The sequence below is a fragment of the Panthera pardus genome, unplaced genomic scaffold (assembly GCF_024362965.1).
Source record: "Panthera pardus isolate Hobbes unplaced genomic scaffold, ASM2436296v1 HiC_scaffold_8, whole genome shotgun sequence".
NCBI classification, from domain to species: Eukaryota; Metazoa; Chordata; class Mammalia; order Carnivora; family Felidae; genus Panthera; species Panthera pardus.
In genome coordinates this window covers 12543223-12569865 of record NW_026527013.1, presented here as the reverse complement: position 1 = coordinate 12569865, position 26643 = coordinate 12543223, and the positions used below count along the sequence as shown (strand labels likewise).

At 51.0% G+C, this 26643-nt stretch overlaps 1 protein-coding gene across 3 annotated transcripts in view; it reads left to right on the top strand.

Annotated features, from left to right (window-relative positions):
* Positions 1-204: 204 nt before the first annotated feature.
* The window catches only part of MED26 (mediator complex subunit 26), a 53538-nt gene continuing 27099 nt past the window's right edge, over positions 205-26643 (top strand). Inside the window, exon 1 of one of the 3 annotated variants that reach the window (XM_053898554.1) lies at positions 205-371. Coding sequence is in view for 1 of the 3 variants with exons in the window: in XM_019416206.2 (XP_019271751.1) it covers positions 446-517 (72 nt within the window). In the remaining 2 variants the exon portion in view is untranslated. Of the gene's footprint in view, positions 518-2327; positions 2745-26643 lie in introns of those variants that run through there. The other 2 variants (XM_019416206.2, XM_053898555.1) reach the window with 2 other exon arrangements.

Sequence of the window (26643 nt, the reverse complement as noted above, 5' to 3'; positions counted from 1 at the left end):
GTGGGCGGGGCGGGGCGGCGGACCAGTACGCCTGCGCGCGCATGCGTGGGGGTGCGGGGCGTGGCTCGCGCGCGGCCCCGCCCAGACCCGGCGTCTCTGCCCGCCCTATCTCCCAACCTCCTCAGCGTGGCGCCGACGCTGCGTGCGGCGCGGGTTACCCAGAGTGCTCCGCGCAGGGGCAGCTCACTGGAGTTTGGTTCTCGAGGCGGCGGCAGCAGCGGCGGCGGCTCCGGTGGCTCCTCCTCCTCCTCTGGTGGCGGTGGCGGTGGCGCCCCGGGCCCGAGCCCCGGCTCCCCTCTCCGCCACCCCGCGTGCCCCCTCCTTCCCCGGCACCGCGGGGAACATGAGGCTCCGCTCCCGGAGGCCGGCGAGTGAGTGACCCCCGTCCCCCGCCTCAGCCCGCCCGCCCGCTGGCCCGGCCGCTCCCCCCCGCCTCGCCCAGGCAATGACAGCGGCTCCGGCGTCTCCGCAGCAGATCAGGGACCGGCTGCTGCAGGCCATCGACCCCCAGAGCAACGTAAGAACCCGCTGCGCGGGCCGGGACGGAGGCCGCGTGGGCCCGGGACCCTCCCCCTCCCCAATGCCCCTCGCCCGCCGGGCTCCGGGGAACCCGCCCGACGCCCACCTGCCCCGAGGGCCGCTGCCATCCCGGTCTCTCGCCCCACGGGCCCGAGTCGGGGGCAGGTCAGGCAGTCTGGCGGCGCTGGGTACGTGAGGCCGAGGCTTCCGTGCGGCCTGGGCGGAGGGAGCAGAAGGGAACTGAGGCCAGAGCTTTGCCTTTTCTTCCGCTCCAGATGTATGACCCTTACTGCTCCTTACGAAGCTCACCCGCCTTGCCCTTCCCCGGGGACCCGCGACCCCCGGGAAGTCTTCCCGGCGGGGGGGAGGGGAGGGAGAAAGGCTGTGGAGCAACTGGTGTCCGGGGTATGACTCGGGCGCCTGTGCCGCCTGTGTCTCGGCCTTCTGGGTGATCAGGAAAGTCCTCCTTTCCTCTTCTCCCGGCTGGAAGCATCTTCCTGGCTTCAGAGGGACCCCCCCCTCCCCGCCCCCAGCCTACTTTGCCCTTAGTCGGGTGCCCAGGGCGCGTGGAGAGTCCCCCCTTGGTTCTGCGAGTGGACATGCCTTTGCCGAGTCCCTCCTGGGATCGCTGCCGACGGTAGATGATCGTGGGGAGGGTGGGATCCTTCCTGTTGCCTTTCTAGGCCTAAATGCCCATTGCGTCTTCTGACCAAGCCAGAGCCCCGCTTTTTGGTGTGAATTAGAGGTGGTGATTTTCTTTCCTGTTCTTCAAGAACGCTCCTTAGGCTATTACTTCCCCCCCACCTGAGGGTTCCGGCTTGGTGGCTTGTCACTTAGAGGGTCAGGGTCAACCCCAGGGTGTTGCTTTCTTAGATGGTCCTCCACCGAGGCTACTGTTTGCAGAGGGATCTTCTCTGCCCCTCTTCGTGTGTGTAGGGGAAGACCCGTAGTGTCTCCCCTCATGTTTTCTCAAAGGGATTGTTGGCAGTAGGGGTCATTTTCTCCTGTGGCAGGAGCAGGTTGAGCAGTAGGAAGATGTTGTGGCAGGTATGAGATGAGCCCCTGCATTTGCTGGGAGACCAGGAAGTGGCCATTGAGATCACTTTTTAATATGCTGGAGATCCAAGGAAAAAATCTTTTTGTCTTGGGCCAGGTAACTCCGGTTTCTCTCACTGTAGGGTTTTTGTTTTTCCTTTACATTGGTTTGACTAATTACTCTTAGGACTGTGCTTTAGCCTGGTATTTTTGGAATAATTCACATTGGCTTGTATAATTTTGGTAGAAATTGAGGAGTTATGGTGTCTGTAAGTCTCTGGTTTTTGTATCATAAGTAATCCTCTTGTCCCTAGTCTTCAGGCCCCATTAAGATCGACTTGGTGGTAATTGTCTTCAACAAATGTTGTATACATTTTTGTTATGACTTTGGGGGTGGAGTAGGCACAAGCTATATAAAACCTTCCAGAATATTTTGCAGTAACTGGAGCCGCTGCAGTTCCTAAGACTGAAATATTAGAGAATAAAACAAATGACATGAAAAATGAAAGCTTGGTGACTTTTGCATCTTTTGTCCAGAGTGTAATTTCTTGAATTCCACGTGCCTGTTTGCCTTCGGGGAATCTGAGAGGTTGCTGAGATATTAGCACTGATCCTTAATGCCACCTAGGAGAGCTTTGGGATCAGGAGGCGCTTTGACAGGCGGTCATGATATGTTGTAGATTAGGTAGGGCAGTGACCTCAGAGGTTCCAGTATTGTGTAAGGCTGTAATCTAAAGGGTTCCTAGGGGGAGAGGAGAGGAGGGCAACGAGGAAGGGGGGGTTAGCCAGAAGCGGGAGAAGGAAACAAATCTCATTTTTGTTGTATTTTAGTGTGTACAGTGGTGTTCATTCATAGGAGCCCATGGTTGCTGTAATGGCATGGGGTTCACATGTTATATGGCTTGTCGGGGGGGGGTGGGGACTTTAGTGATGGGTGTGCATAGAGTCCTGCTAAATGTGAGCGTGGTGGATGGAATTGGGAAACTGTCTCTGGATACGAGTGATGAGGAAAGTGCCTCCTTTAAATGCTGCCATTGCCAGTGACCATCTGTGAGCATTGTTAGAACCTTTTGACAGGAGCGTGGCTTGAAGCAAACCCCATATAGAAACTGGAGCCGTGGCAGAATAGGTTGCCGACAGAGGTGGTGCGACCATAATTCTGCAGTTTCTCTGGATTGACCTGGGCTCAGGTGAGTGTGAGGTAGCTCCAAGAAGGCAGTGCCGGCACCCAGCTGCTTTTCTCTACCTTGACCAATTATGAACTCCACTTTGGGATAGTTAGTTGACACATATTTAAGATGCTCATGGAAAAAAAATGGGGACAGTGTTGAAGAGCCAACACTAAAATTAAACCTCTTCTGAGAGAAGCGACAGGGAATTGTGTCATGTAATGCTTACCTCTATGGGCATGCAATTATGGTTAACAAACTTAGCTTTTGCTTGAAAAATCAATGTCAGGGCAGCTGACCTAATATCCACAAGTAGCTGAGAAGTTAGGGAAATAACAAAGTAACATTTACCGACCATCTCCTTGACAAAGGAGTTCTTAAGGGGAAAGTTGTCTGTATGTTTTCAGTTCCAGTCTCTGGAGTATTTGAATTTCTGCAACAGCAGACTCTGAGTTAATAATTTCTGCCAACTCAGTAATAAAGTAAATCCTCTACACTTCTTTTCAAAAAGCGACTAACAGTTTTTCGGAACGATCTAAGCCTTACTCTCCTTGTGGTGTATGTAGCCAGGGTGTTGAAAATCTCTGAAGCGCAGTGTGCGCGTTTCTTCCCGCTTAATCTTCGTGGGTACAGTCAAGGGCCACGCCTTCTTCCTCTGCCCAGAAATTGGGAGTCCATCCACCCAAGCACAGTCTTCTCAGCAGGTGATGAACTTCTCGCTTGTATTGGACACTCCTCGTTTCATGGAAGTTCAGGCTTTGCCTTCTTGACCAGAATGTAGGCTTCGTGAGCATGGTTTGTTTCTTGTCTTCTTTCTCCAGGGCTGAAGCATGAGGCGCTTTAGGGTGCTAAGTGCTGGTTACACTGATTGAATCCTCGCATCCTTCTTGCTATATGTGCTGAAGTTTAGTCGTGTAATATTCTAATTCAGAACTCTCTAGAACCGTGAGGCACATGGATAGAATAGGTCTGAGACGGTGGAGTGGATACTGTATCCCCGTAACAAGTTGAATAATAGCACAAAGCAGGCCTTGCACAAAGCAGGTGAGCATCTCTGTAATCAGAACAGGGAGCGGCCAGAGAAGGCACTGCGGGAGAAGGGGACTTGAACTTGCCCAAGATGTCTGTGTAAAGGCCTCCTACTGATCAGGCTCTCTGGCAGGAAACTTCAGAAATGACTTTTCTTTCTTACAGTTACGCAGACGTCGGGTGCCAAGGAGAGGTGACCAAAGGGCCTCTGCAGAGAGAGACACACAAGAATGATAATTTCCCCCCCTAGGAAATTAGAAGATTAAGACGCCACCTAGCTTCTCTGGGCTGCAGGGTCTTCATGTACAAAGTGGGACTGGAACTGGTGTATGCACCCATGAGGCTCCTTCCGGATCCAGGGTTCAGATTCTGGAAGGGGTAGCAGAGGCTCACATGAGTTGTTCTAAAAGTTTTTTTCTTTTAATGTGAGGTGCATTATGTGAACTTTCTAAAATAACAAAATTCTCACAGATCCCAGATCTCCACTCAGAGATACATGCTTTACCTGACTCTGCAGCATTTGAACAGGGTCTCCTGCTTCCCCACAACAGTTCTGTAAGGGAGGGATGGTGAGCAACTGATCTCCCTTTCCTGCAGGCATAGAAACCAACAGCATAGAGACAGTAGGTGCTGTTTAAGTGGGTGCTTCCCATGGTCAGGAGAGGACAAGACGCTTTTGTTTCTTACTGACTTAATTTGAGGTGACTGCCCTAAAGTTAGGGACTTACCTGAAGTTTAAGTGACAGTGCTTCTAACTCTAAATGCCACCACACTGCTCTCAAAGGTGGAGGGATGGCTTGAGAAGAGGCCCAAGAGGTCAGTGTTCTTGAGCTGGTAAGAAAAGATGCGGGAGCCTTTTCTGTCCTACATAAGTTTATATGAGATTACAAATCGGTTTAGGTTTACCTGTGAGAGATCTAACAAGGTGATGATGTTAGACAGCCTGTCCTGGAAACATCTTACGGTTTCTGTCAGGGACAGAATCCTGGGCCAGACCATATCGTGGTGTGGCAATTGCCAACTGATGTGGAACTTTTCATGAGTATTGTGTGCTGGCTTTGTTTTCTGCTTCAAGATTACAAGCACTCATGATGTTAACTTAAAACATCATTGATGGGGCGCCTGGGTGGCGCAGTCGGTTAAGCGTCCGACTTCAGCCAGGTCACGATCTCACGGTCCGTGAGTTCGAGCCCCGCGTCAGGCTCTGGGCTGATGGCTCAGAGCCTGGAGCCTCTTTCCGATTCTGTGTCTCCCTCTCTCTCTGTCCCTCCCCCGTTCATGCTCTGTCTCTCTCTGTCCCAAAAATAAATAAACGTTGAAAAAAAAAAATTAAAAAAAAAAAAAAAAACATCATTGATCCTGCTGAAAGGAGGACTGTTACACATTGTAAAGGGGAAGACTGTTGGTTCTGATTCTCTCCGACGTTAAAGGTTATAAAATCTCAACACGTGGACTCTCTGATCACTCTGGTTGCCCAAATGGCAGTGACATTCCTGTCTTTGTTCTTCATATGTGGCCATGATATGTGAAGAAGAGAGCAGTGTGGCATTTTATGACTTTGGGAAACAGGCAGGTAATAAGTGTCACTTGTGACGCAGGTGTAAGTCCTTGTTCTGACTCACTCTCTCCCTTAGAAGAAGGTGGATTTTACATTCTGTCTTCACAGAGGTCTGGTGGTCATCAGAAGTGGCTTTACTTGTAATCATAGTATGTTGTCCTGCCTGGAAGTCACAGAGTCCTGGAGGATTGTCCAAGATCAGCTTGTGGGAAGGGGCCTTTGTCCTGATACAGTTGTAAGAAGACTCCATGGTCACCTGGGCTCCTGGGCTCAAGATGTAGCTGCGTGTGGCAGGACATGCACTTGAGGTTAGGTGAAGGAGAGGAGCTGTTCACCTGTGCCTCGATTTTGGTGTCTCTGCAAGCCATCTTCTCAGACAGAGCTCCAGTTTAACTGGAACCAGGCCTCAGTCCAGTCCCTAGGTGACTGCAGTTCTGTGGGCATGTCACCTGCCCAACCCCCACTGTAAATCGCCTTCTGGAAGCTGGGGGCTTTGTCTCCATCAGAAGTTGTGCCCCTTTCTTCTCCCTTATGGGAGGCTGTCCTGAGTCTGTCGGGTCCCTTTGGGACCCCTCAGTTGGTTGTTGGAGTGGGTGACTGAGTTTGTGGTTTGGCGAGTGACTGCATAGGCAGTGTGTTTTCAGCCTGGTCTTTCTAGTGCCCAGACTTGGAGCCCCCATCTGAAACTCCCCCTTTTTGCTCTCAGAGCACTGAGCTAGTATTGACATGGAGATTCCTTGATTCCTTGAACTGGGGAGTATTTCTTGCATAAGGAAGACATACCAATATTCTGCATGTGGTGTTTAAAAGTGCTCTCTGAATGAATTCCAGGTCTGAGGAGGCCATACACTTAACATCTCAATTGTCAACTGATGTATACTGTTGATGGAGAAATGTGGTAAAGCTGAAAAAGGTGGCTCAGCAGTTGAATAAACATTTCTAGCCATTGCTTATGGTGTTGGGTGTGGAGGGTGCAGACCTGGAGATGCCCAGCCCCTACCCTTGAAGGACCTGGAACAGGAGGAGAATGTGCACGTGGGCAATCTGGGGTGGAGGGTGGGGATCAGCGTCAGGGGAGGCCTTACAGGGCTGTAGCTCGTAGGTCCAAATGGAGGAGTTGTTCATGTTTCTTATTCAAAGGTAGTTCAGAATTCTTAAGAGCATGAAATGACTTCTAGAGCACTGTATAGTTTGTTTTCAGAGTGAAAAGTTTTACAGTCACATACAGAAAGCCAGCTCTTGCTTCATCTCTGATCTGAGGGAGACAGAATTTGACGAATAGCTGGCAAACCCTTGAACAATTTGCCCTCTCAGCAGTGGGAGGGGAGGGGGACAAGTGTCAGGCTCTGTGGAGGACCTGGGGTCCGCTTTCAAGTATTTGAAGAGCTGTTGTACCCCGGGTTAGGTTTGCTCTGTGTGGATTTTCGAGGCAAACCTAGTAGGGGAAGGCAGGAGTTCCTGGAGGGAGGCCGTGCTGCACTTGGGGAGCTCTTGATTATTGTCCGAGCTGGCTCACGACAGTCCAGAACCACTGTGCCAAGTGGGTGTGCACATGTATCTGGACCCCCAGACGCCTGCCCAAAAACTCCTGGAGGTTCTGTGATGGCGTGAGGAGCCTGCTAAAAAGGAGAAAGGTCGTATCAGGTGACATGTCATTGCCAGGCAGGTGGGGTCGAGAGCCTTCGAATGCTCCTGGGACTGCAAGGAAGTTCCCTGGCTCCATCCATCCACTGGGGGCTGTAAAACGGACAGCCGCAGCCTACAGAACACCTAGTATGTGCCAGGTACGGTGTGGAGCGCTTGGCTTCCTGTTTGCTCTCTGAACTAGTCCTAGAGGTAGATGTTCCATCTTCCTTTCAGGAGAGAGCAGAGATTAATGATCTCCACTGTCGTGGAGGAGGCTATGGGCCTATACCCAGTGCTGGTAGGCTCAGAAGCAGTGGGCTTAACTCTGACAGTCTCTTGCCTCCTAAATAAGCAGTGCCCAGGAGGGAATTTGGACTCCGCTGTGCCTTCTGTGGTTTTAAAAGTGTTTTTAAATGTTGTTTTGTGTTTCCATTTCCATCCCAGTTCGGACAGTCTTTCCCTCTTTGAAATCTTCTAGCCTAACGGCTCCTAACCTTTTTGCCTGTCAGGATCCAGTTCTGTGATCAGAAATATTCAGGGGGCTCCTGGGTGGCTCAGCCGGTTAAGTGTCTGACTCTTGATTTCGGCTCAGGTCATGATCTCATGGTTCGTAAGGGCAAGCCCCATGTCCGGCTCTGTGCTCACAGAGCGGAGCCTGCTTGGGATTCTCTCTCTTTCCCTCTCTCTCTGCCCCTCCCCCAGTTGTGTGCTCACGCAAAAATAATAAATTTGTGCTCTCTCTCAAAAATAAATAAACTTTAAAAAAAAAGAAATATTCAGGAACTTGCATATATTGACAGGTGTACTTTGAGTAGCTGTTTTTTTGAGAAAATTCAAGGAAAGAAGCTACTCTTAATCGAGTCATGCTTTGAAATGAAGTTGTATCTTATCAAAACGGCGTCTACTTAAATCTGTCAGCTAACCTTCTTTGTTTGTGACACCTAGGTTGGGACTCTCTGTACCTCACATTTGTGACCTTCTGTCATCGCTACTATTCTCCTCTCCCAGAAACCTTTCCTGCTTTAATCCAAGACCGTCTCCCTCAGGCACTGTACATAACTTAAAAACCCTACATTCCTGCTGATAACCGGTCTTGTTGATTGCATTTTCCTTGGGATCGCGAGCTCCTTGGTAGTGGAGCACGAGTTAATCCCCATGTTTCTAGGGCTTCCATAGCAAGCCTGTGCTCAGAAGCTTGTTGATCTTCCTGTGAAAAGGGCCAATATCGGGAGTTAACTGTCAGCACTTACCCAGCAGACACACAGCTAGAAAGGATCACGCTGGGATCGGGAATCCTTCCCTCCTGCCCAGTCCTCACCCACCTGCCACCACCTCCCTGGTCACCTGAGAGAGCGCAGTAGTGGGTACAAGGTCAGCATTCTACTCTCCTGCCAGAGTCTGGGTCTTTATGCTGGGTTTGTCTACGGGATGTTTTTATGCCAGGCTGGGAGGGAAGTTGTACCTGAAATGCTTTGTGCTGTCTCTTGAACTGGCTGAGGAAAAGGCGTGAGGCATTTTTTTCCCTTCTGTTTCTTGGCTGTTATTTTTTACCCCTGTGACAGGGAAAAAAGATGACTCTTGATCTTAGATCCCTGTCTGTCTGTGGACCCTGGAGATACTGTTCAAATGCTGCCTTGGGGCCCTTTTGGTCACGTGACAAACGAGACTCTCTCTGGACGCTCCGCTTCCCTGGGTTTCATCAGGGCCAAAAAATGGGTGATGGTTCCTCCAGACCATACCCTGCAGTGAGTCAGCCTTGTGGCTGCTGTGGCGGTCCCGGTCACCCATCCACTGTGGGCGCAGCGTGATTTTGTAAGTGGTTGGCTGTGGCCAGCCTTGACTCCGTGGTGGGGGGTTCTATGATCTTCTCATGGAAGACTTAGGTGTATGTGAGCCCAGCTCACAACAAGAGTCCGGTAGGTGGCCTGGCAGTCCTCCTCCAGGCACCGGTAGCCGCCCCCCTGCCCTGCCCGCACTTGTACCTTTGGCCCCATCCCCTACCCGCACCTCCGGTCACATACCTGGCTCTGGGTAACCACCTGATCTGCCAAGCTGGCCGCAGCTTTGCCTGCCCACAGGGGGGCTGGGTTCATTAGCTCTCTCGACCTCTCTTGCCATCAGGTCCCTGGTCCGGCTCAGGTTGGCATATGGGGTGGTGGCCACATCCTCTTTCCCCAGGTGATCCCCAAGGTAACTAACTGCCCTCTTCTTCTTTTTTTTTTTTTTTTTAAATTTTTTTTTTTTAACGTTTATTTATTTTTGAGATGGAGAGAGACAGAGCATGAACAGGGGAGGGGCAGAGAGAGAGGGAGACACAGAATTTGAAACAGGCCCCAGGCTCTGAGCTGTCAGCACAGAGCCTGACGCGGGGCTCGAACTCACGGAGTGTGAGATCATGACCTGAGCTGAAGTCAGACGCTTAACCGACCAAGCCACCCAGGCGCCCCTGCCCTCTTCTTCTTAAGGCCACCCCTTCTGGAAGCCACATCAGGTAGACCCTTCCCAACTGTATTTGCCCCATGCATCTTACAACTGTGCCAGGCAGGCCGTTGGCAAGCTGACTTTTTAGTGCTGTCTGTGGGGGTCAAGTGCCAGTGATGTGTGTAGGATATAAAATAGGAACGGTTTACCCTTTTTGCTGATGGTTTCACATTTGCTTCAAGTATTCTGTTGGCCAGCCTCCCCCAGAGGGAGCTCAAATGTGAAAGGGCTGATTGGCTTGTGCCACTCAAAGGCTCAGAGGTGAGTCTGTTCTCAGGTGAGGCCCGGGTTTTGTTCCATCTCTTTTGTAGTGTTCCCTCTGCGCAGTGGGGTGTCCTCCTTGTCCTTCCAACCCCTGCAGCTTTGGGATTCACCCTCTTTGACCATCAGCCAGGGGAAGAAAGACGAGGTGATGCTCTCCCAGAAGTCCCAGCACACATTTTCTGGTGCCGTCTGTGGGCTTTGATGCAATTAGTAGGCTGTGTTGATTGGTTCACCCCTGGTGTTAGTTCCACCCAGACCAGCCCAGAATAGAGGGGATGCTCCCAGGAAACATCAGAGTCCTGTTTGTGGGAGGGGGTAGTGGTATGGAGAACAAGCTGACAATGTCCCCTGAGCGCATGTGGGTTTAATCACCACTCTGATGTGATAATACCATCAAATAGTTGGGCATGCTGGCCTGGGAGACTTGGGTCCAGAAACAAAATGGGTGTAACTGAAATGTAAGGCCTGGAGTAAGCAATGGAGTGGTTTGGGTGATAGGAGGTCACAGCATGGCGTTCTGAGTACCCACCCACAGATTCTGATTTCCCCGTAGTCACACTTGGGTACTTTGCTCTTACCTTGTGTTAAAGTGGGTGCCGGCTTGTAGCTTCTACCCCATTCTGGGCAGAGGAGCACTTGGGGAATCTAAGAGAGCCTGCCACAGTGCTGCTCATTCTCCCAAGCCCATCATCTCTCCTGGTGCTGCACCTGGTGCAGGCAGGGGAAGTGGTGCAGTCCAGGAGGCCCTGGGCTCACACAGGCCTCCTGTGGTTGTGAGGCGGCACCCGGACCCAGGCAAGAGCCGAGTTCTCTGGACTTCTGTCCTCTTGGCTCAGAGGCATGGATGGACACTGGATGGTCTCTTCACATCTGATCGTTCTGCCCCTTTCCTCTTGCTTGTCCCCTCCCTTTGGTTAACCTGGGTAACCGGAAACTGGTACCTGCGTTTCCGGGCCTGGCTTCTTCCCCTTAGGTTAACTGAGAAGGGTAGGGTCAGGTGATCTTTCACAGCCTTCTCCATTTTTCCCTCTGTTTGTTGGGGTGGGGGGGAGGGGTGGCTCTCAGCAAGCACCTGAAGTTGGTGATGTCTGCTCCCCCTTTGCTGGATGCTGGCAGCCTGGCAGTGACAGAAGTGGGCCACATGTTTTAGTTCAGGCATGATCATGGGGGGAAAGGTTTGTGAATGGTTATTTCACTTTCACTTCTATTTTAACGGAGCTTCTCAAGCATTTAAAATTCTCAGCTTGAAGATTGGTTGACAAGCCAGTGCTGGCACTGAATGCAGGAGCCTAACTTCTCACCAAAGGGCAAGAAACATCGCCCTCCCAAGTGTTATGTGAGCCTGCCCTGCTTTTGCTTGTAACTTCTCTCACCCCATCACTGAGCCGGAGTGCTGTTAGTGTGTGTGTGTGTCTCTCTTTCTGTCTGCCTTGTGGACAGATTTCTCCAATGTGGTGGGAAATGCAGCAGCCTCAGAGTTTGACTTTTTGAAGGCTAGGCCATTGAAGAAGGGATTCACACACTTGCTTCCAGTGTGAAAACTCTTGGAGAATCAGCTCTGGCTTGCCTTGGGGGTGAGGGGGCCTTGGAAGAAATGGACATGCCCACAGGAGGTCAAAGAGGAGCATGTAGAGACAGGGTCTGCAGTTCAGACAGAAACAATAGGTGCCCCCAGACTGCTATAGTTATCCCAGGTGGCTGGTGGGAAATGGGCGGGGGCAGGGGCGGGGCCAGGGCTGTCTTAGGGTTTCTGTGATTCTGCTTGTCAGCTCCTCCTAGAGGAGACTGGGCACCTGCTTGTCGCCCTGAGGATGAAACTCCTGTGTTAGGATTACGGTGGACATGGTTTTCTATCTGGTGGGTGGTGGGCTTCCCCAAATTGGGAAATAGGAAGTGGCATCATCTGCTGTGCTTGTGTTTGTCACTCCAGACTGTCTTCCTGGGTCATTGTGCTGTCTTCAGTTCTCTGCTGTAGGGTTGGTGCTGAATGTACCTCTGCAGGAGTGAACGAGGCCTGAGGCCTAACACTGATCGGTGCCCGTCGTCCCCTGTCCCCCTTGCACCTTGCTGTGTTGGCCATTCCATTCTCTCCAAACCCTTGCCCATGGTGCCTCCTTACCCCCAAGTGTTTTGGCTTTGCCCTGCACTGCCCAAGACCCTGTCTGCCTTTAAGGCCTTCCCCAGGTGTTCTTAGAGCCATGGCTTCCAGCAGCGCCTGAACTCTCTCCAGCAGACTGCTGTCCTGGATGTGCAGGAGGCCCATTCCAAAGTGGAGGCACCTTCTTTCCTCCTGCCTTTCTGTGCCACACTGTGGTGGTTGGTGGTGCCACCACTCCTTGGGCTACTTCAGAGTTGTCCTGGGGTCCGCCTCCCATGGCAGCCCCCTTCCTGAAAAATGGGATCTCCAGGGAGGTCTAGTGCAGCTGCTTAGCAGCTGGTCTGCCTCCTGCTGTCTCCTCCACACCAGCCAAAGAGTGAATGTCCCCAAACACAGACGTTTCATCCTCTCTGTTGGGGCTTCGTGGCTGACTGGATATAAAGTCTGAGTCCTTTAGGTAGCATATAGTGGAGAAAACGGTCTTTGGGTAGAAAAACTTGGGTTTTGTCATTAGACTGAACTAACCTGGAATCTTGATTCTGCTGTTCACCTTGCAGCCTTGGATGAGGTCAGGTTTTCAGCCTGAGTTTTGTCAGGAGGATGTACACACGCTGCTTAGGAAGGCCGTTGAGAATGGGATGTGGCCCCAGTGCAGATGCGCCCCAGGTGCTGATATACAGGGTAGCTAACAGTTCACAGGCTTGGTAGTGGGCAGCCCATCCAGCTGCCAGTTCCTGTCCTTCCCCTCTGGTCCATGCCTATTGGATGATTAGTTACTGAGAACTAGCCAATCATGGGGCTGTGTCTTCCTGGCCAGTGACTGGTTTGAGAATGGGCCCATGACCCAATCAGATCCTATGAAAGTTTTAGCACTTTGCTGGGGTAGTTGGGGTAGACATGAATGGGGAAGATATGAGCTGGTTGTTGCTGTAATCTCCTGCTTGGGAACAGCCTGCCCAGGAGTGAGACCTGTCCAGAGAGTTGAAGGAAGATTAGGTCACCATGGCCCAGCTGGCCCAAGGCGAGTCCTGCCTTGAACTTTTCAGTTAAGTGAGCCACTGACTTCTTTTCTGGATGAGGCCCGTTTGAGCTGCCTTTTCTGTTACTTGCAGTCAAGAGAGTCTAGACGGAATCGGCCGAGAACGTTGTGCCCCAGTGTCTGGCTCAGGCGTTGTCTCTCCCCCACTGCTGCTCTAGCCATGCTCAGCTGCTCATCAGTCAGCTCCTGACCTGCTTGTGTACCCACACCTGGATGTCCTGCCCTCTTTTTTCCCCTCCCTCCCTCTTTTCTTCCTCCTTCCCCCTTTTCTTCCTCCTTCCCCCTTTTCTTCCTCCCTCCTTCCCTTCCTATCTGCCTCTCTGGGCTCTGGGCCCAGGGTGCCTCCCCCAGCAAGGCCAGGGCCAGATCTTCCAGGAGCACTGTCTTCTGGCTGTTCCTGGCGTCCTGGTCTGATCTTTCTCATAGCATCTTTAACGTGTCTAGCATGCCTGTGTCGCATCCCCCCCCTCCCCCCCCCACCGCCTTGGTTCTTTTGCTGGTGCATAGTGAGCCTGTTCATTCTGTTAGAGTCAGTGACCAGTTTATGAACCAATGTGGGTCCGTCTCTAATTTCAAGTGACAGATGAGCACAAGCAGTACCTAACTTGGGAGGATCTAGTTGGGTTTAGAGTAAGAGTTCAGGTTTGGTGGGGCCTGGGCAGGGCAGCGCTCAGCTCATGAGTATTGGGGTGGGGGTTGGGGTGGCTGGTTCCCTGGAGGAGTCTCCTCTTCCTGATAGGAGTACTTGGCCCTCTCCAGACCTCAGCCTTTTGGGGTCCTCCCGTGGTATGTTTGTTCTCTTGGAACTGTAGTGGCATAGTTAGCACTCTGGCACCAAGCCTGTCCCCTGTGTGTCCCGTAGTTCTGGGGAGTCTCGGGATTCTGTAAGTTGGTGACAGGACCCAGGGAAGGGGGAGGGTGTGCTTGGAGAGCATATACCTCCTCCCTCTCTTGGGCAAGGCCCAGGCCAAGATGACTCCCCCCAGCAGGGGGCTCTGAACCCTGAACACCAGCTGTGAGGGCTGCCACTTCAGCTCCTTCTCTGGCCTCTGCCTATGTAGCCTTGGGGCAAACCATTTAATGTTCCTGAGGCTCAGTTTCTTTATTTGTGGCTTGGGGCTATGGGAGCCATCACTTGGTGGTGTCCCGAGAGGCTCAGCACATCCGTGGCAGGGACAGTGCCCAGCTTCTGTGTAGTCACCTAGATGACCATGAAGGACTGGGTACTGTTTGTTATAGGTGAGCAAAAGTGGGAGGGAGGTTGTCCATGCCGGAGGCCCTGCAGAAAGGGGAGAATAATCCTATCAGTGATAATAGACCTGCCTGTGGAGTTCAGCCAGGGAGGGGCTGGATCCCATTCAATCTGGTGAGCAGCCTTGCTAAACACATCAGCTGCTCAAGGTCTTTTGGTGTAATCTTCGTAAAGGTTATTTCTTAATCTTTGGATCTTAATAGAAACTGGAGGACCAAAGCATCAGCTGTTAATGTGTCCTCGCTCTCTGCTAGGTATTATCCCATTTCATAGATGAACAAGGTTAAATAGCTAGTCACCTGGTCACTGCATAGCTGACCTCAAGAGCGTTTGCTTTCGTCATGAGACAATATGGCGGGCGCTGCAGAGAGGAGAGGAGAATCCCTGTGGAGGTCTTTGCTTCCTTCCAGAGCACTGTGTCCTGATGGAGATGGTCTCCGTCTGTGCTATCCAGTAAGGTAGCTGTGAGCCACATGGGGATCGTGAGTACCTAACGTGGCTGGTAAGACCAAGGAACTGACTTTTAAATTTCTGTTTAATTTTCATGCCCACCTGAGGACAGAGCACTTCTAGGGCCTCTCGGATTACTTGTGCTTTGGGTCAGGACTGGGGGCTGTTGCGGCCTTTTTCCACATGAGAGGTGGGGGAGGAGTTTGCACCTGAGCTGGCATAGGGGCGCAGAATGGGGCTCCTGTCCCTTCCTAGCCATCCTCTTCTCTCAACCCCCACCCAGGCACACAGCTTTGGTGTCTCTAATGTCTCTAGAGCCTCCGAGCTATATCTGCTTGCTCCATTCGTGAGGTCTCCTCTTAGGGAGAAGAAAGCCTTCTCATTTCTTAAGTCTGGGTTGATTAATGTTGTTAACAACTAAATAGATATCCTTGGAGCCTCCCTCCTAAGTAAAGAGAGATGGGCAGATGGACAGACGGAATGAAGAACAGAAAGAGAAGTATTTTAGGAGTGCCTGGGTGGCTCAGTCAGTTAAGCATCTGACTTGGGCTCAGGTGATGATCTCATGGTTCCTGAGTTTGAGCCCTGCATCGGGCTGTCTGCTGTCAGCACAAAGCCCGCTTTGGATCCACTGTATCCCTCTCTCTCTGCCCCTCCTCTGCTCACATTCTCTCTCTCTTTCTCAAAAATAAATAAAACATTTTTTTAAAAAGTATTTAATATGCAAGGGTTTGAAGTTAGACCCTGTGAGAAATAAGCCCACTACCCCAATCAAAGGAGGGACACGGACTCAGAGCACAGGGAAGCTAGGGTTTAATCAACATTCTTGCAAGAACAGGTGTCTGATGGACAGGGGCACAGTTGGGGCAGTTGCAGCAGGCAATTTATCTCCTAGTGTGCAAGTCCCTCCCCTGCTTCCTCATTGGCTGAATACTACAGAGGTTACAGCCTTACAGGTAGTTGCCTATGTCCATGTAAGGGAAAAAGTCTGACTGAACACATGTGTGTTCCTTGAGGTAACACAGAGACTTCAGTTCTTTGGTGCATGCTCATTGCAAAGTCCGCAAAAAATAAGCCCACAAAATGGGGAGGGAAAGAAGAACCAGGAAGTGAAGTGTCTAAGGGTTTGGGACTCAGTTGTCAGGGGGGCGGGGGGAGGGGGTGCTTACATATTTCCGAAAGGTTGTAAACCTATTGTTAACAGCACAGCTTTTATTTGGTATTTCTGAAAATGAATCATCTCACTTCTCACAGATCCAGATTCAAATCTCTATGGCTCTCTCTGAGATGTTTTTCATTGGACAAGTCACATCAGATATTTGCTGTCAATCTCAAATTAGCTGTTGTCTAAAAAGTGAGAACAAGATAAGCCCTACCATACTGAAGAGTATGTAGAAGGCACTGAACCTGTACGTATAAGCCCCTTCCCACTTTCCTGGGAGTAGGGGCAGTTATTCCCCTGGATGAGTTTGTAGATACTTAACTTTGGTTTTCACTGATGCTCTTCTTCCTCAAAGATAGTCTTCCCTTTAGTGTGAGCAGTTACCAGACAACCTTGCATAATTTTACACATTTCTAAAAGCTCCCTGGGGGTGGGAAAAAGGAAGAAATAGGTTGTAGAACAAAATCTCAGACTGGTAGAACGGAAGGCGCACTTCTTTGGAAGAGGTGCTTGGGTTGGAACTCCCAGTCAGGATTAAAATCTGTCTGAACTTTTCTGAATCCCTTTCTTTGTACGGCATTTGCAGCTGAGGGTGATCAAACTATGAATTTGTGTGTGAAATCGCCTTTAGGAAGGAATGTCCTTTCTGTATGAAGAAAGGGTATGCAGAATCAATAGTCCCAAGATCTTAGAGACATTAGCAGACAGAGATGTTGATGTGATTAATAATCAGAAATTATACCTGGTACTCAAATGTGTGGGAAGAATGGCGTAGTCAGGAAATCAAGGTTTAGCGTTAAAGCTACCCTGTTGCCATTTTGTATCTCCCAGTCTGTCTCCCACCCTACTCGCCTCATCCCACACCACCCTGCTGGCAGGATCCAGGAGCTACTTCATACTTCACCCTTTTGGGAAGTATTTACATAGGGAGAGGCATAGCCACTGGTGTCCTTTGATCTAGTCGTTTTACTCTTAGGAACTTACTAACAGATAGATACACGATGAATTTTAATAACACTGTTAATAGATATATTCACATGATTGTGATTGTTGATGTCATTAATTAAACGGCATGGAGAAGCTTAGGAAACACAGTACACTGCAGAGTCGAGTGGCATAGGGCTGTGAAGAAGAGTCCTGAAGCCTCTGTAGAAAAATGGACAAGTCTTGCTATGATGAAGAAAAGGAGCATTTTTGTTAGCCAAGCACAAGCAGAAAAGGCACAAAAACTAGAGCTTTGGATAAAATGAGAACCACTTGTGTTGAGGCAGTAGGAGTACTTTGTTTTTGTTTTTCCTATGCTCCATTGTCTTTATTTTTTTTAATGTTTATTTATTTTGAGAGAGAAAAAGAGCGAGCAGGGAGGGGGAGAGAGAGGCATAGAGAATCACAACTCAAGGCTCCGTCCCACAAACCTGAGATCGTGACGTGAGCCAAAGTCGGATGTGCTTAACCAACTGAGCCAGCGTTGTCTTTTTAATTAAGCAGTAAAAAAATGAAAATAAAAGTAGACTGCTTTAGCCTGAAGAGCACTCAAGAACCACTGAGAGCAGTCAGATGTGGAGTGGATGCGGGGCCTGTGTGTACATACCCAGGAGGTTCATAGCAGGGGCGTGCAATGCTTACTCTGGTCAGGGCCGCCAGTCCTGTTCTTGATGCTCTCGGAGGACTGGGGTCCAGCCCACCAGGACAAAGAGGACGTGCTTGGAGTCGTGGATTTTATTCATCGCAGTCAGTGGAGTCATGCCTGTGGCTCTGGTAAACTCCTGGTGTGATTGTGCTTCCTGCTTTTTGCCACCTTACTATGTCTGGTCCATCTGTAAGTCCTAGTGGTTTCTGCAGCCAGAATGTCTATTCTCTGTCTTTGGCGTATGCTTGGCCATCTGCCTGTTGGGGAACTTCCTTCTTGCGGCTTCCAAACCAATATCAGATCACACTACTCTGCCAGTTAAGATCCTGTGTTCTTAGAGTAGACATCCCACTCCTTATTTTCATGATCTACAGATGCTCTGTGACTCAGACCCTTTTTTCCTCAATGTATACTTTCCTCTCCCTCATTCATGACTGCCGAGGTCCTCTCCCCAGATCTGTGACCATCAGATTCCTTCAGGCCTCTCCTGGCTGCTCATTGTGAGAGTCCCATCCCCTCCCCGCTGTGTCACACTGCCTCCAGATGCTTTCATGTAATGGCACACATAGGAGATGCTGGTGTCCAGACAGTGCCCTGGGGAACTGCAAGTGGGACTGAAGGGAAAAACGTGAGCACGACATTTCTTCAGTGTAATGATAAGAAAAATGAAGTATAAAATAAAGCATTAGGGAATGTGTTAAATAATGAACTTGTATTGACTTTCTAAGTAGTAGTATTAATCTTTAAGAAAGGGAGTGCCATGTCCATGAACCTCACTTTTATTAGGTTGGATTTTTTTGCTTGCCTTTGATAATCACTGTAGAGAAATTCTGTTTGCATGTGGAGGTGATGAAACTTACACTCATGTTTTAGTAAACATTTAGTAATTGACAAGAGCTGCTATATCTAATGAATCCAGGTTCTTCCCTCTTTTCCGTTTGTAGTGTTGAAATACAGTAATTATGCAAATGGATTTTAGTTTCATTCAAACTTTATTTCAAGTTCTTTGAAGTAACATACTCTAATTTACTGTGTGGTGTGCCAGTAAATGTTTGGCAACAAGCTTTTCTGGGAAAAAAATGGCATATACATACACACGTAAGTTTATACATTTTACTGATAACACAGGACAGATAGCATATAGTCTACAAGTAATAAAATACACAGTCCTTTTTATTGTCAGTTCTGTGTACCAGTTGTTTCACAGATTGCTTTCCTTGATTTTTGCTGTACTTTTGTATCTGTAGTCAGCTTGTGAGTGTAGCTCTGACATGAATGTCGATTGATGATTTTGTTTATATTAATGCTGAATCAGATAATAGTTTTCAAATACTGGAAGGATATTTCCTCATTTATTTTGTGCTATTCCTAATGTAATGGCTACAGGTATGACAAATTTAATCTGCATTATTAACATTTTCTCCATCACTTTCTTAAGTCTAAACCCCAGGTGTTGGCAAACTATTTCTGTGAAGGGCCAGATGGTAAATATTGTGAGCCATGTAGTCTATCACAACTCTGCCTTTATTTATAGCACAGACGCAGCCACAGACAATATGAAAATGAATGAGTATAACTGTGTTCTAATAAAACTTTATTTACATGGCTAATTTTGTTATCTGAATTTATAGGTGATATGGAAAAAAGTACCTTATTTACAAAAACAGGCATTGGACTGGATATGCAGTCTCATAGGAGTTATGAGTTTGTAGACTCCTGGTCTAGAGGCCACCAACATGACAGTTAAGCCCTGATTTGTAGTATTTGCCAATTTCCATGGTATAAATACTTCCACTGTGGGTTGATTTCAGGCCACTAGCATGATGTCACCAAACATGGAGCTGGGAAGAAATGCCTCAGTAGCACACCATTTTCACCATGAAGATACAATAGTCATGAATAAACTCAAAAACTAAATAATAGTAATGTGGGAAAGTAAATGGGAAATGATGGGTTGTATTTCATCACCTCTGTTTTCTTTTTTTTTTTTTTTTTTTTAAAGAAATTTGATTTCTTTAAAAAAATTTTTAATGTTTATTTTTGAGAGAGAGACAGGGTGAGTGGTAAAGGGGCAGAGACAGAGGGAGACACAGAATCCAAAGCAGGCTCCAGGCTCTGAGCTGTCAGCACAGAGCCTGACATGGGGCTTGAACCCATAGGCGGTGAGATCGTGACCTGAGCCGAAGTCGAACAGTCAACCGACTGAGCCACCCAGGTGCCCCTCATCACCTCTGTTTTCAGTATAACTTGTGAGTCTCTATCATTGCATTTTTTAACAGTGGCTGTGTTTTAACATCTGGTTCCCAAGACTCCTGAGAGTTCGCCACGGGCTCTCATGGGTTGGTGTGAGCTGCCTCCAGCATAGTCCTGGGTAGAGTCCCTCCTGCTAGCCAGTTAGGACCCTGGCTGCAGGGCACAGCAGCCCAAGAAGAGCAGAAGTATTGGTATGTGTGCAAATGGAGATCTGGGCTGCAAGCCACAGGCTCTTTGTCCAAGGTGGCATCACGGCCTTTGTAGCTGGCCGCCTGGACGGTTCTCTCGGTTCAGAGGCTGTGCCCAGAGCCCCTCAGGGGCATGCAGTGAGCCAGCTGCAGTGAAGGTAGGGAAGGGCCAGAACTCTGCTCCAGATCCTTTGCTGTCCTGGTTCTCTGGGGCTGCGGTGCCCACCTACCTCTCCTGGCCCAGCAGTCAGAGGAAGCCTTCCTGTAACACGCTGCATGTTTGTTTTCTTCATAGCTTTCGGTACACTCACATTGTCGTGTTCGCCTGTCTATGGAAGCCCCACAGCTCTGTCCACTCCCTGACTTCCTCCTCAGCACGTGCGCAATGCATTTTTATTTTCCCCGTAAATAGATAGCTGCTGAATGAGAGCTCGTGTCTGTTCTCTGCTGTCTGCAGCAGTTGGCAGTGTGCGGTCCAGATGGGTTTGGGCTCCCACGTCCAAGGTTTCCTGATGTTAGAGACACGCGTTCCTTTTCAGCGTGTGTGGGAAATGAGCAGCTCCATCTTCTGGCTACTTCCTCCTCCCGGAGCAAGGTGAGGTGCTAACCTCACCCCTGGGCCATGAAAATTGCTCTGGGTTTCAGCATAGCTAATGCTATGTTTGTTTCCACTCCCTCAAAAAAAGGAAAGAATGAAACCCAGACCCATTGCAATTTGCGCCAATTGTGTGGGCCTTGTTTACAGGGCCAGACAGCTTTGGAGAGTCCAGAGGCTCAATGGCCTGTCCCCTCCTGGCCACAGGGCCCAGTATCCCTGCTTTATGGAGAGTCACACTGCCGGGTCAGTGAGATGGGACTGGCCCAGCGTGCAAACTAGTGTCATTCCTAATTAGATGAAGGTGTTTGTGCTTTTGGGGACCCAGCCCCAAAGCCATCACATCCCAGATCTTGTAGGGAGGAGGGAAATAGCATCCCCTGAGAAGCCAGTCCACTGCAGTCTCCAGACGTGCACGCGCCCAGGCCTGTAAAGGTTGGTGATCTGCTAAGGGTCAGGTGCTGCCACCGGTTCACTCTGTCAAGCTGCCTGGCAGACCAGTGATCTGATGACCATCTCTTTTCGGGGAGGCAGAAGTGAAGAAGTATGTGTGTGAGTGAGGTGAGTGAGGAAGGAGGAGAGCTGGCCCCACTGAGTGACAGATTTGCTAAGAGTTGGAGGAGAAGACCAATGTGAAAAGGTGCTTTGTTACTAAGAGCTCCATGAAGCCTTCCGCTGTTTCCTTCCTAGGGCCTTGCGTTTGCAGGATGAGCCCCTTAGCTCCTTCCCTCCCAGCGCTGCAGAATCTGGGCTGGTTCTCTTCTCCCTGGGAATCTTCCACCTGACCCCGTCCCTTGTCATACCCGTGTCTCCCTGCCCACCACTCTTCTGAGCCTCTCACTTTTCTGGTAGTGCCTACCGGCACCAGCACGGAGACCCCACTCCTGGAGTGCCTCGGCAGCTTGGAGGTGCCACCTCCTGGTCGGGGTGCCCTGTGCCAGTCCCTTCTGCTGCTGCTCTCACTGGACTGCACAGGGGCGCTGGCAGAGGCCAGTGGGGTTTCCCGTGCCGCCTCCTCTGGAGGTGTTCAGGAGGCCTGGCTGTGATTCCTTCCCTGTACCCATGGCCAAGGCGACTATACTTCTCAACCTCCAGACCAGGACACTTTGAGAGTGAACGAGGCACTATTAAAAGTTACACAAGACAACAGGTGTTAAATGTGCATTCTGGCAAACCAGGTCTCAGGTCACCTTCCACACCCCACTGTCTCTGTTTGAAAGCTGACGTCCCTGTTTGCAGTCCCTGTAGATCCAGAATGTCCCCTCTGCAGAACGGCCTCTGGCAACTTACGACACCGCCCCCCCCCCCCCCCCCCCCCCCCCCCCCCGCCCAAACCTTGGCGCCCTCTCCAGCCTGCACATCCAGGTGTGGCCTGCATTCCTGGGCCCTCCTTTGCCCTGTTGTCTCCTTCTCCTTTTCACTGATCTGTCCGTACGACAAACAATAAATACATTCTTCTTTTAAAATGTAAGTGTTTGAGCTACAGCGAAAGCCCCTTTGGCCTCTGTCACTGATGGAGTTTTCCTCTGTCACTCTGGAGGGAACCACTCTCGAGTCTGGAGTACGTCTTCTTTGTGTGTAAAGACACATCCTAGAACACTGTGCATGACTTTTAAATAAATTCTGGCACACAAGTCTGTCATTTTGAAGCCACCTCATTTCCCTCAGCATGTCCTGGCTCTGTCTTTGTTACATATGAGTAGAATTTATTCCTTTAACTGCAGCATAATATTCTGTGATAGTATCTCTTTCATTGTCATGGAGCTGACTCCCAGAGTTTTTATTAATAAAACAGTGCTTTTTGAATATTTGTGTGCATGTCTCCACTAGGTCTGTCAGCCAGTAAAAGTGTGGAGTGCTGGCTGGTTGGGGCACCTGGGTGGCTCAGTCCGTTAAGTGTCCACCTTTGGCTCAGGTCATGATCTCGTGGTCCGTGAGTTCGAGCCCCGCGTCGGGCTCTGTGCTGACAGCTCAGAGCCTGGAGCCTGCTTCGGATTCTGTGTCTCCCTTTCTCTCTGCCCCTCCCCACTCACGCTCTGTCTCTCTCAAAAATAAATAAACATTAAAAAAAAAAAAGTGTGGAGTGCTGGTTTTCACGGTGGCAGATATGGAGAAGCAACTTCTATGGGTACCCCCCTATGGGCAGGGCAGGGCAGGGCAGGCAGCCTCCTGCATAGCCCTGCTCAGATCTGTGCTGGAAGGATGGGGAACAGGGAGAGACAGCTTCCTGTGCAACCACAGGTCCCTGTGAGCACCGTTTGGAGCCTCACTGGGCCAGAGACCTTCCCATTCCTCCCCCCACTTTCTCTCAAGCGGAGGTTAGGTGTGAGGGGGCAAGTGCAGATGGAGCTGGCATTGGCTCCAGGAGGCCTGTGGGGCTGAGTCAGGGGGGCATGTCTGTCCCTACACACAGAAGCAGCCAGTGTTAGAGTCCTGCTGTTTATCCACGGGAAGACCGCTGGGCTCTGTTACCTGGCTGTCTTGCGGCTCCCGTCCAGTGTCACTTTGGCGATCAGAAAAGCTCTTGAGCACTTGAGCACATCTGCTTTAGCGGTAGCCCGTGGAGGCGATGATTGCAGTGTTTCCCATCGCACAGATCGGGACCCCTGGCTGGCTAGCACTTGACCGTGTGTGGGGCAGATTCTCACCCGATCCTACAGGAGAGGCATTGCCATCCTTAGAGACACAGCAAGGATCCAGACAGGTGACTTGCTAATGACCTTAGAGTGGAAGGTTCTGGTTCCATGCCCCACCCTTTCACTCCTTTGGCTGCTCCATCCAATTGCATATGCAGTGCTTGTCGGCCACAGTGCTGTGTGAGCATCACCTGGGTGACAGGGTGCAGTGGCTCTGTGCAGAAGAGCAGAGGCATGCCGGTGGAGGGAAGTGCTGAGGCTTCTCCCCCTGGGGTCCCAAGTGGTTTCTGAATGGAGTGTGGAAAGGTTGCCTGTGGAGCTGGGGGTGGTGGGGGGGGAGCTAGAGCTGGGAGATGTGGCGTTCAGGTGTGCCAGCTGCTGCCACAGCCCCGGTGGGGGCAGGGAAGCTGGGGATGCCAGGCTTGGGATCTGTTCAGACATGCTTGAGGGGAGGGCACGGCTGGGGACGGCATCTGGTCCCCGATGGCGTGCTGGGTGTGAGGGAGACCGTGTGCTCCTGCCCGCCTCTGAACACTCAGGGTACGAGGACTGAGGAGTGAGGTGTCCCTGTCAGTCACATTTTAATGTCTCTGGGGCCAGGCCTCGTCTTCCATTTGGCACCATTTGTCTCTTAGTGGTTGGTGACACGTTGGTGCATCTCAGGATGGGTGAATCACGGTGGTCCGTGGGAAGTTCACGCTCAGGACCTTGGGAAGCGAGCGGGCTAAGAGACACACGTGGTGGCTCCCTGGCATCCAGCTGCCCGCCATCCCCTCCTGCCCACGTCCCTCTCCTCAGCCAGGGCCTGAGCCCCTGGGTCCTCCCTGCCTCCGTGTCCCCCCTTTGTCTCATATCCAGGCCGTCCTGCTTGTCACCATCTCCCTGTGTGGGGCTGGCCAGGCCCGCAGATTTTCTCTCTGCCTCAGCTGTGAGTTCTCCCGCCAGGCAGCTGTGTCCAAAAATCTGTAGTCTGATCTGACCATGTAACTCCTTGCTCTGAGCATGGCCTGGGGTCCACTGTGTGACCTGCCCATCCCCCGCCCCCTGCCCAGTGTTCTCTGTACCTGTGCTGCTGACCCCTTTGCTCTCAGCCTGCCGAGTTCTCACCTTTCTGGGCTGGTCTACGGACTCCTGTGTACCCTTAAGGTCTCCTCAGAAACACCCCCTCCATCCTGCTCCTTGAAGGCCTCAGAAGACCCTGCACGTCCCACAGCCCCGTCTGCCTGCCTGCCTGCCCGCCCAGCCACACCGGGAGCACCTTCAAGGCCACGGCTGTGCTTTATCTGTGTATTTCTGTGAGAGGCAGTGGAGCATGTGGTGAAGAGCCAGTTTTTGGTTGCCAGGCTGCCTGGGCCCCAAACCCAGCTGTGTGACCTCAGGCAGAGTAGGTGACCTCATTGTGCCTTAACTTCCTCCCTGTAAAAAGGGGCAGATAGAGGCTGACCCCCTTGGACTATAATTTATAGAGCTGTGTGTAAGAATTTATTCTCTTTCTTTTTTCTGGTGTGTGTGTGTGTGTGTGTGTGTGTGTGTGTGTGTGTGTAGAAAGAAAGAATTTTTTAATAGAGTAGTGCCTAATTGGCCTTACTGAGGCTGTAAAGAACCCAGTTCTTCATAGTGCATCTTCCAGGCAAAGCTCCCACAACAAGCAGCGCCTGCAGGCTTATCACTGGGAGTGACAGACTGGGGGGGGGGGGGGCGGGGGGGGGGCGGACCCAGGGGCGGACCCAGAGACCTCCTCCTGCTTGACGCGGGGGCAGTATCAGAGTTGCAGTGAGAAGACAGCCTTGGAAGAAAGGAGCCTGAGGTGCTGATCGGGGCTTAGAAAGCAGGGCTGCGACGTTATGACAGGGCCTCTGGGTCAGGGTGGGGGGAGGGAGGCGCATGTGTGGTTTTGTGTGTTTGTGTGTTTTAGAGTCTTGGTCAGACCGTCAGACACGGGCTCCCTTTGGGTGTTGTTGGCAGACATACAGTTAGAGGAACTCAGGTCAGGGGAGGGGAGATTGCTGCGTATTACTGAAGAGGATGGGCTGGGCTCCCCCTGCACCCCAGTGCTCAGCGGTTTACCTACCCAGATTAAAAAAGATTCTGAGTCCAGATCCAACTTCAGGAGCAAAGGGCCTTGGTCGGTGATCAGTGAAGGGGAAGCGGGGTTTATCTCCTATTCTTTTACTCACCCTGGTGGGAACCCAGTGTTACGCCAAGAGGGAGGCAGAGGCAGAGCCCGTGCCCCTGTGGCAAGTGGCGGTTAGTGCCTTTTGGTGGAAAGACTTCTGCGTGGGGTCCCAGGGCACAGACGAGACCCAGAGCGGCTGGCCCTGCCCCACAGCAGGGTGCTACAGCAGAACCCCAGTTCTAGCCCAAGGCTGGTGCGGGTGGGGGAGGCAGTACCAGCAGCATGTGGAGGGGCTTTGGGAACCCTAGCCCGACTCAGCCCCCTCCACTGCACATCCCCAGAGCACCCCAAATTCGACGAGACAGGCTGAGCTTGAGCTCCTCCCAAACCAATGTCTGGCACAGCAGGCCTTTGCCTGCCTCTTCCTTTTTGCCTCACAGTCCCCCTCTACCTCCCCCTTCCATGTCTGTGCATGCCTATGGCTCTGTACCCCCATTCTCCCCTCCCTGCAGTGCCTTCACTGGAGCCCTGCTGGTACACTCGCCTGTCTCCATCACCAGGATGGGACTCTCAACGCGGGCTTGAGGACAGTCCCCATCCCACCCCCACACAGAATTTGGCATATAGCAGGCACTGAGCGGGGATCAGATGAATGCCTGCCACCCCGAGAGGAGGCCCCAACCCAAGTCTTAGAGAAGCAGGGAGAAGTGAGAAGATCCCTTGGTCAGGAGTTTGTAGCAGTGTGTGAGTGGTTTTTTTCTGGCTCCTCTCACCTTACTGTGGGGTTCAGGGGCAGAAAAAGAAGTGTTTAGTACTTCAGTTGAAACGTGGTCCTGCTCTCCCCTCCCGTCGCTGCTGCAGTCCCACTCTTCTGCTTCGGGCAGGGCCTGCACACACTTTGCATCATATCTGTGGTCTTTTTGTGAGATGTGTGGCATCTGTTTTGGAGGGGCAGAGACTCCAGCCCGTCTGTGAGTTGAAGAGGCTGCCAGTAAATAAAGCAAAGGCTCTGGGCGGGGGGATCAGTGTTGCCCACCGTGGAAAAAGGCTTTGTGGGTTTGGAGGTGAACATGTTTTTTTTTCACAGCTGTGCATCTATTGTAATGGCACTAGAAAAAATACAACTCGTTGCCCAAAGGCCAGTTACTATTGCTTAGGACAGGAGTGAAGTGGGGACAATGTAAAGGACACGCCTTTAGGTGCCCTCGGAGCCCTGGCCTGACTAGCAGTCTCTCTACAAGGCTTCTTCCTGCTTCAGGGTCTAGGGGAGCGCCGACCCCCTCCAGGAGCTTTCTGGGGATGTGTGTGGGGCTCTGGAGGTTTGAGTGGGACCTGGGATTTGGTATCAGTTGTTTTCCCGGTCCGTGTACTGTATTTTTTATTACTTCTGTTTTGTTTATTGTAGTCATTACTTCTATTCATTAACAGTGTCTGAGTTTCCAGCTACTGCTGAACTTACTGTATCTAATATGTCTGTCGTCTTAGCACATTTTCTCCCTTAGAGTTAGTCCGAATGCTTATTACAGATGATCAGCGTAGCGTG